Below are 10,030 nucleotides of genomic sequence, written 5' to 3'. Positions count from 1 at the left end.
GCACAGTCCATTTTATCTGTCCCATCTCCAATGTATTTGATTAAGCTGGTTGTAAAGAAATATTTTGACAAACTCTTTGATGCATGAATGGCCAAAATGTATACCATCTCAGTACCTGTCAAAGATTCTGGAAAGGAAACGATACAAGTAGCATGGTTCAATGGATTTATTGATTACAAATATATAAATAGTTACATAATAATTTATATATAAATGAGATGTCAAAAAGATAAAAAAATATTTTATTTTATTTTATTTTCTGTTGGAAAAATTTTGATTATTCATTTCTCATTTCTCATTCCATCAAATATGTAAACTTAGTCCCCACTTGGTAGTAGTTTTTCACATCACAAAAAAATTGATTTTTTGACTGTTATTTTATTATTTAATTCGTCATTTTTGACTTCTTCACTCACATGTAGCCCCCACTTTGCTTCGTAACGATTAAAAAATCAAATTTCATAATCACTACCAAATGAGCCCTTTTATACATATAGCACAATCACAAATATAAATACTTCTCAACCTTTATGCTTATGTTTGGCCCCCATTTTTTAAAATCTCATTTTTCAAAACCCATTTTCAAAAATTCATTCTCCAATAAAATAATACTACACACAAACCTAAATTTTTTCTTAAATCTTAACCATACAATCTTCAATAATATATTATTTTTAAATGCATTTTTGTACAAAAACAGGGCTCAAAGGGCTATATTTTGAATAATTATAAATTTACAAAATATTATTTGGATTTCACGAGGATTTGTTGCATTACATCTCCTCTCGTCACATTTGGAAATTCATTTCTTCCAATTATTTTTAATTCATTGCCGCAATTGAATCGATACCTTTCATCATTGAATTTAACATGAAATCCTTAAAAAAACGCACTTTGTTGAAATCTCTTCGTCTGAGTCCGAAAACGCTGTAGATGCTGTTGAGAAGATCAGTTCTTCGAATTCTAGGTATTTTCCGACTCGCTCTCTTTAACAATCAACTACCGAATTGTATATATTGAGAAATTAGCACTCTTTTGCATTAGGTTTTGTTGTTTAGAATTTATTTGTTTTGATTTTATGGTTCAGTGAGGATGATGATGACGATGACGATGATGATTGGAGTGAATGGAAGGAATCAGAGTATGAAGAAACAGAAGAAGTAGAAGATAATGAGACCCATGTTCAAGAAAATGATGAATCCATGTTTAATAAAGTGATTAAATTACTTCTCGGTTTGGTTATCTAAACAAGTATTCAGTTTGATTTAGAATTCATTAGATTATATTTTAATTAGTGATGATGTAGTTTAAGAGCATGCTGAAGTAATCAGATGAATATTGGCATAAGGATCATTATCATTTATTTTATTATTATTATTATTATTATTATTTTTTTTTTTTGAATAAAATTTCTTATCTTTTTGTTTTTTTTTTTTTTTTTTTTTTTTTTTTGGTGCAGAGGGAAATGATCTTCAAGAGTTGAACTTAGTCGAATGTAAAGCATATTTAAGAAGGCATGGATTGAGATTATCCGGAACCAAAGCCGAGTGCATAGAGAGAATTAAGGAGCACTGGAGGTCAGTAATCTCATTCAGCATGAAATATATAAATAGTCTGTGTAGCTTTATGATGAGTTTTATCATTTGTTGCTCTTGAATGGAATAAGCCATATATTAGTGGGAATTCAACATGAGACCTACTAGCTGATCACCTTATGGTCAAATCCATTTTGCTAATGAATCAAAGCTTTATTATCAGATAAGGGTTTTAATGTTTAGTTTTTGGAAGTGAGATTTGGCAGAAGTTTCTCAATTGTGAATTGAAGTTGCAAGATGTTATGTGGTTTTGAATTATATAAATAATTAATAGTGAGAAATTTCCCCTACAAATGAAGTCGAGGAAAGAAAACTGCGAGGGAATGTCCACTTTGATGTAAAATGGCTGAAAGTACTTTTGCTTTGATTATGCAGAATGGGAGATTTTGAATTATATAAATAAGTAATAGTGAGAAATTTCACCTAAAAATGAAGACGAGAAAATAAAACTGCGAGAGAATGGCCACTGTGATGTAAAATGGCTGAATGTAGTCCTGCTCTGACCATGCACAATGGAGGATCATTAACAAATCCTTTTAATTCTAGTCTTCTGCTTCTCAACCCTGGTCCATCTGCAGTCTGCTCTTAACTTTCACGATTCCTATGTTTGCAACTGCACTGACGTTAACTAATTATTTAAGTTGTTCAGAAACTTGGTACACGTTAACAGTTACAATGCACATGCCAACAAATTTTTTTGCTAGGTTGTGACTCCCGAATCCCTTTCTCTCATTTATAAACTTATGACGATCATGCTGTGGTGTCCCATCTCTAACTCCGCTGATTGCCCTAACCAGACTGGGATTAATAGATTTATGGCCCCAGACGAAGGCTAAGGACAAGAGATGAGTGAGCAACTAGTTTATATAGAATATTGATGCCTCCAAATCAGCAAACCTGTTTCAATCCATCAATCTTTCAACGGAAATGAGGCTATGTAAACCTCTCAACTGAATTCATAACTCTCAGTTCAGTTGCTTTAGTTTAGCTTTTGGAAGAACTTGAAGTTGTATTTTTGGTCATATAAAATTTCATAAATATTGCATGATTAAGTGGTAAATATGCCAACTTGCGGTAAAAATATACAAGGTCTCTCTTCAGAGTCTGATATAGCCTGCTGAAATGCAGGGGCCTTGATTGGGCAGATGTACAATTTTTGTACAAATGAAATTTAATGCTCCAAATTAATATTTTCTTTTCCTTCCTTTTATTCTGTATTCTTTTTGTGGAATTTGAAGAAACTTCTGATATGAGTTTTATTTTTAGGATAAAAGATAGAAATTGTGAAGCCTTGTATCCAAGATCTTCATTTACCATTGATTGCAGTGGTACTTTATTTTTTCATTGTGCACATATTTTGATTTATCTCATGCACTTCTTTTTTGTTTCATTTAAGTGCTTTTCCAATTTGTCCAGGTGACGTATGCAAGGGAGATGTTGTTTTGTTCAATCAGAAAGTATATGAGAAGTATTGCTGATAAACTCACTCATTTTACAAAATATATAAAATTTGATTTTCCACTGTATTTCTTCTTGAATGGACGATATTGTTTTTGAACCGTTTTGACAAAATGACGAGGCGTGGAAGCCCTCTTGGGAGAAGGACTGTAAAAGAAAATTACGGTGCTGGTAAACAATAATACACCTTCACAGTAAGGCTGATTTAGATAATACAACATTATTGTTGAAAATCATACAGATTTAGCTATTACAAATGCCGAACTTTTTGATTTTGCTCGATGATCTTGTTTTATGCTCTTGGTGCTTTCTTTTCTTTCTGATTCTTCTATCGATAAACTAGGTTGAAGTGCTATGGAGCATGGGAGCCAAGAAACTACCTACACTTTTCTCTTTGCTTGTGAAGGGCAGAAACCTCTACAAATTGAGGACATTTAAACAGGTGAATTGGTCCAGACCTATCAGAATGACATGTTACTTTCTGATCAAGTCCTCATAAAATTCCATAATCCAGCGCTGGAATAATGAAAAAGAAAGGTTGAATGTACTTGCTGAGAAGCATAAACGAGGAGCAGCAGCAAGAAGCTTAAGAGCTATGAGAAAGGCAAAAGCAGAAAAGAAGACAAATAAATCTTGTACAAACATAGGTGCATTTAAATGGTGTGGTTACATTTTTGTTTTCTGTTTGGGGGGTGGGTGGGTGTTGATTGTTTGCCTTATGCACATCTCATATAGCACTATCTATATTGTTAACTGATGATCAGGTAAGAAGAGCCACAAGCTTTTTGATCACGCAGCGACATCTGGAACAGAAGTGACGGGTAATAATATGCAGATGAACAATGTCAATGAACCACCGAATCCTTTGAGGGGAAACCTTAAATTCAATTTTTCACCAAAGGCCATCCTCGTTCCAAGCATTAAATTCAAAACAGAAGGGAGATTTCAGAATTCCCGAATTTAACTTCAAACATCGAAATTTAATCCAACCAATCGAGTTCAAGAAACCCCACTTTTGCCATATACTTGTCATCCTTCCCAAGACTTTCACCACTTCAACTCAGACCTTTACAACCGAAGATGGTATTGTCACTTCCCTTCTTATAGAGGTTCTGTATCTGCAGTCGGATTGCCCCATTGCCACCCCTTCTCCCATTCTGTTTTGGCACCTGCTTCAGAATCTCAAGAATTTGCCCATGGCAGGTACTTTTACCACATTCGTCTACGTCAAAATCGTGTATATGAATCAAGAAAGTTTGATCATTTCGCCCAAGCACCATCTTATCTGTCACCTACTGATACATATAGGCAGGGATAGCAGCATATAAACCTCTGCATTTTTTCCTGATTTTTGGTAACAGCAGTCAGATTATTGTTGTTATCTTACATATGAACCAGTTTGTCACTTGATCTACCACACATATTTGGAGTAGCTAAATGGACATGGAAATGCAATTACAGGGTTTTATGGACCAATGTGCATGATGTTGCAAGATCGAGTTATATAAACAGACAGTGAGACTGTTTTTAACATGCACCAAAATACTCGATTAAGTAATAATTGGCCCCCCCCCCCCCTCACTTTACCCGACTACTATATGCAATAAGTAAAAAGTATATAATAAGTAAGAAGCACAACATCATTTGTTAAGGAAAAAAACTTAGTAACCAATTATAACATTTTTTACCCAAACTTTTAGCTATTATTCCAATTCTTTAAATTGTTAAAAATAAAAACTTATATTTACATTATTTTTAGTATAGAAATTAATTGCTAACCCGCAAAATTTGTGTATATAAAATATTCTATATCTTTCTACAATTTATGTATAATTTTTTCTATTTTTACCTTTTTTTGTCATTTTTTTTTTCGTCTTAGAAATATTATTTCTGTGTTCACAGAAGTCAAATGGATTTTTAAATATATTTTTAATATATTACCAACAGTTTATTAAAGGATAAAAATTTCTGTTGGCATTTTTTTTCGATTTTTTTCTTATATTTACCAACGACTTTTGTTATAGAATTTTTTTCGTCGATAAATCCTCCGATTTTAACCTCTTTGTTCCGCCGGTATTCCATCACTTTTAGCCACCAGTATGATGTATCCATGACATCACCTATATAAGTTTCTCCTATAAACACAGTTTTGAACTTAATTGCAACTGGAATTACTTTAACCACTAGTAAAGTGTTTGATTCAATTGCAATTACTTCAAACTTTTGGACTTAATTATAATTGTTATTAAAATTCAGAGATTAAACATGCAATTAAATCAATTGCGACCTAATTTGACTTGACAAGATTTTTCTCCTATAAGTACATCCTTGTATTGGCTGAATTTTACACGTGAAAAAGAGAGTAAAACGATTACTTCAAACTTTTGGACTTAATTATAATTGTTATTAAAATTCAGAGATTACACATGCAATTAAATCAATTGAGACCTAATTTGACTTGACAAGATTTTTCTCCTGTAAGTACATCCTTGTATTGGTTGAATTTTACACATGAAAGAGAGTAAAACGAGTTATTATTATTATTATTATTTTTTTTTTTTTTAAATCATTCCCTGGTCCATTCAGTGTAGAAATTGAATTTTTTATTTAATTGAAAGAAGTTGGTCACACGCCATTATAATCTTGAATCTGGAGAATGGTTAAAAGTGTCAAGTTCTTGAAATCTAAAGTTGGAAGCTCATGATTAAAGAAGTTAAAAGTTCGTGATTAAAATTCGGTCAAGAAATTGATTATCGTATTCTAAATTTTTATTTCTTGATTATAAAATGTGTGAACATCCATTATTGAAGCAATATGACCCTTTCCCTTTTGATAAGCTTCTCGAATATACCGACCTAAATTGTTGCAAAGATGTAAGTTAGTTCTACTACGTGTTAGAACTTTATGAAACTTTATATAGCAAGAACTTGAAAATCTAATTACTTTATTGTCAAGATCCTCTATTTCAAATCACCAAGATAATTATTAAATGCCGAACATACCTTAATTCATTGAAAATGATTCTTTATTATTAGATCTTGATTTCAAATCTTGGAGATTAATTGCAATCTCTTCCTGTTTCGTTTCTTAATCTTTGATCTTGAATATTGGCATTTTTTATTCTTGAATTCTAGTTCTTGACTTTAGCTTCTTGCTTCATAATCTTGATTGCTTTAAATGCTCAAAGGCCAAACACTTCAATTCTTCATTAGATACTTTAATGGGCTTAACTTTAAGATAATCTTTATACACAATTATTTATAGTGGAAATTACAGATTCTAATAGATTTGAAATTCTCATTTCTTAAATCAGATGCCATGTTTAATATTTCACAAATGCGAAATTTTTTTAATTAATTAATATATTTAAAAATTAAAACAATTTTTCAAACCCTAATTATTTCACTCTCAATCCCCTCCCCCTCTATTCTCAGAGGAAGTTCTTCTCTCTCTCTCTCTCTCTCTCTGCCAGAAACACCGCCGTCGAAGGTCACTCCCACAAATCGACCATCGCTAAACAAGCGGCCATCGGAACATGGTCGAGCAGCACCGCGAACCGTAGCAAGCGGTAGTCGTGGAGATTGTGGCGGCAGCAACAACTCAAAGAAATCAAGTCTCAACTGTAGGAAAGATGGTGGTCCGACGATTGCAGTCGACAATGTGGTGGATATCTAGGGTGAATGTGGTGGTGGTGGTGGTGGTGTTAGTAATGGTGGTGGTGGAAATCGACTCGTGACTGTGGGAAGATGGTGGTCCGATGGCTGTAGTCGGTAATTCGATGTGGCAGTAGGTGAATGTGGTGTTAATGGTTGTGGATTGGGGCATCTGTTCAAAAATTGTTGCATCTCTATGGTCGGAGTTGGTGGCGTCGTGCCTCTATTGGCGTCGCTATGGGTGGAAGTGCTGGTGGTGGTGTGGTAGGTGAGGATGGGGTGTTGCACAGCAATGTTTTTGAGGTGATGATGTTTGTGGTGGCGTTGCAAGGTGGGTGGAGGGTATGGTGCGGTGGTGATGGGTTTTCTGAGGTGCTAGGTATTATTGGAGGTTTGTGATGGTGTTTGTTGGTGGTGCAGATGGGTGGAGGTGCTGTCTGGCACGGTGGATCTGGCAGTGGTGGTCAGTGGTGGTTTTGGTGATCGTGGTCGGGTCGGTGATTGTGGTCACAAGTGTTGCTCACAAATTATTTGGTTAACTGTGACCAATTAAATTGGTTAATTTGTGACCAATAAACAATATGTGACTAATAAATAATATACATTGTGACTAATAAATAATTTGTAATCTAAAAATTATTAATATATGATCGATAATTTGTGACTGTATAACTGTGACTTATAATATTCATGATTTGTGACCAATGAGTAAATCGTGACTCATAAATTTTTTGATTTGTGACTGATGAATAAATTGTGACTTATAAAATTTTTGAATTGTGACCGTAAAATAATTTGTAACATAAAATTTCTGATTTGTGATCGAAAATTAATAAGTGACTAATTAAATCATTAATTTGTGACCAAATTGTATAAATCTGTGACATAAATATAATTAATTAATTAAATCATAAATAAATTTTAATAAAAATCTGATTTTTGAAGTTTGAAACTTGTTTCTTAATTTTGAAATGTGTGATACTTAAAATCTTACTTATGAAATTTTCCCATATTTATATATGTAGGCCCATATGACGAATTAAATCTCACCAATCTTCCATTTGGGCCACATATGTTACCTTATAAATGTGCATAACTTTATGACATCAAAACTTTTGCTATCGTAACCAAAACTGTTTCTAAACAATCCTGTCCATTAATTATGTCAATATAGGATCAAAGCAATCTTCGCATAAGTATCATAACTAAACCCATCAATAATCACGTATATTAACACAATCAAATGACAAATATCAATTATAGATTTGTAGCATGAAAATTACATGTAATAGATTCAAACATGCTTATTTCCAACTACTCATTCCTTAATTTTTAATGAGACCAAACCAAAACATTAATCAAAATGAAAATTGAATTGAATCCTTTATTATTGAAAATAATCTGAATATCTATAAGCATAAAATTTCTCCGAATCAGACAGCAACCTAATACAAACCACCACTAAACCGCCATATCATCAAAAGATGCAACATTCACACAAGCAATATGCTCATAAAAGACATTGGGCGATAGTTCTTTGGTAAACGGATCCATAATCGTGGAGTTTATCTCAATATGCTCTATAGAAACCTGATCATTATAAATTTGTCCTTAACAACTAGGAACTTAATGTCTATAAACTTTGACATCATTGATCTCCTATTGAGTCATTTTTTGTGCCACATAATTGTTAATTTATCATTTTATGAATGTTTTAAATTATTGTTTTCCTTCTAAATATCATGAGATATAGATTTATTTATTGCATTACTCGAGATACTATATATAGAATGCATATAATTTGAACACTGATTTTTTTCTTTAATTAATTTAATTTAGATTAAATTTTTCTGAATAGAAATCGTAATAATGAAAATGTATATTAATTTGACTAATGTGAATAGTAAAAATTATTTAAATTTTCATTGATCAATCTAATTTAAATTAATTTTTTTGGAAGGAAAATTCATAATAATTATACTATATATTAATTTGATTAATGTGAAGAGTTGGTAATTATTTATTATTAAAACACATCACTTAAAAAATATTGAGTGGGAATGGGTATTTACTTAAATAAAAACTCACGGTCTCATTTGGTTAATCCATAAGCAAAGCAAGACGCTTGTCTCATGCCAATAATACAATGGACTCCCTATATAAAGGCCACATAGTTCAAGTTCCTTGATTGGATTTCTTCACGGTAAGATCCTTTAAATAAGAATATAATTTGTAATTATCCTATAGATAATTAAATTATTTTCATGTATTTAGAGGTCTAGACAAAGTTTATACACTCAAATCGAGATCATTTATGAACCTCCTATAGAGACTTTCGTTTATAATCTTGGTGACCAAATAAAACGATATTAGGCTTATATAGACATTTGTTGATAGATATGGTTTGTCTTGTGGGAGGGTCCCAATTTCATTAGTGCCTTTTGGATCATAAGGATTAAGTTAATTGTTGCATTATTGTAATTAGATGAATCTATATGTGCATTCATACATCTTATGCTAAATTGTTATTTGTTGCTTAATTTTAATATGTAATGTATGATTATTTTTATGTGACTTATCACTTGACCAAGTTTTCTGTTATTCTAAAACAAAAGCAACAAATTGGAAAAAATTATGTGGATTGGAAATATAATCGACGTTTATGCTTAATGTGGGAAGACTTAAATTTGTGCTCAAGAAATGTCTTGATGGACTTACTAAGACCATGGCTGGATATATGTTGAGCAGGAGACTGCAGATACGATGTCTAGCTGTTTCATTTTGACTTCAATATCAAACGTGTTACAACAAAGTTTTGAAAGTCAGAGTACCACCCATGACATACTACAGACCCTTTAGCGTATGTTTGCTCATCGAAGTAGGAAGGCTCTTTTGAAACCATTTTTATTTTATAAAGCATCCGCATGAAATCCAGAGTGCTTGTGAAGTTTTATAATTTGACTATAATTGCATACTTCAAACATGACTGAGTTTGGAAGCAACCATTATCAAGGATAATTAGTTTTTGACATGGTATAGAATTTCTTACTTGGTAATTTTTTCATAGTTTACTCTGGATTATCACTTATACAAGATGAAGATACCATTGACAAAGTTAATGATAGAGTTATAATGTGTAAAATGGTCTTAATGGTACAATGGTGATGTTCGTACATCATTTGGTTGCTTCTCCGATTCCAAGGCAAAAAGGTAAATTTGGAAGGAAGAGGAAGAAAGCTATCAGTAAGCATGACAGTAACAAAAGATCAAAAGTAGATGGAAAACCTTGAGACAAGTGTTCCAACTACAATTGAAAAGGACATT

General features: G+C 32.3%; 1 protein-coding gene across 8 annotated transcripts; it reads left to right on the top strand.

Annotated features, from left to right (window-relative positions):
- Positions 1–751: 751 nt before the first annotated feature.
- On the top strand, positions 752–4,521 carry LOC111376169 (zinc finger CCCH domain-containing protein 62-like). Of its 8 annotated transcripts, none has more exons than XR_002699420.1 (8): positions 752–967; positions 1,088–1,214; positions 1,460–1,577; positions 2,862–2,923; positions 3,012–3,247; positions 3,397–3,495; positions 3,568–3,700; positions 3,818–4,521. XR_002699420.1 is itself a non-coding variant. In XM_022999113.1 (8 exons), the coding sequence occupies exons 2-6, from the start codon at positions 1,203–1,205 to the stop codon at positions 3,455–3,457; spliced, it is 324 nt and encodes a 107-aa protein (XP_022854881.1). In that variant the 5' UTR covers positions 752–967; positions 1,088–1,202; the 3' UTR covers positions 3,458–3,495; positions 3,568–3,700; positions 3,818–4,521. The 8 variants fall into 8 exon arrangements, 6 of the variants coding, with proteins under 6 accessions (XP_022854881.1, XP_022854883.1, XP_022854880.1 ...); XR_002699419.1 differs by having other exon boundaries at positions 1,088–1,233; positions 3,012–3,224; XM_022999113.1 differs by having other exon boundaries at positions 1,088–1,233; positions 3,012–3,063.
- Positions 4,522–10,030: the final 5,509 nt, after the last annotated feature.

This window comes from Olea europaea, unplaced genomic scaffold (genome assembly GCF_002742605.1).
Source record: "Olea europaea var. sylvestris unplaced genomic scaffold, O_europaea_v1 scaffold1466, whole genome shotgun sequence".
In the NCBI taxonomy this organism is placed as follows: domain Eukaryota; kingdom Viridiplantae; phylum Streptophyta; class Magnoliopsida; order Lamiales; family Oleaceae; genus Olea; species Olea europaea.
The sequence above is the reverse complement of the archived record's forward strand: the minus strand, read 5'-3'. Positions and strand labels throughout refer to the sequence as shown.

Excerpts from the sequence above, each read along its gene's own strand:
- LOC111376169 (XM_022999112.1), top strand. The coding sequence starts at position 3,415 with ATGGGAGCCAAGAAACTACCTACACTTTTCTCTTTGCTTGTGAAGGGC. Across the intron at positions 3,496-3,567 it reads AATTGAGGACATTTAAACAG|CGCTGGAATAATGAAAAAGA; the intron begins GTGAATTGGTCC and ends TCCATAATCCAG. Across the intron at positions 3,701-3,817 it reads TAAATCTTGTACAAACATAG|GTAAGAAGAGCCACAAGCTT; the intron begins GTGCATTTAAAT and ends ACTGATGATCAG.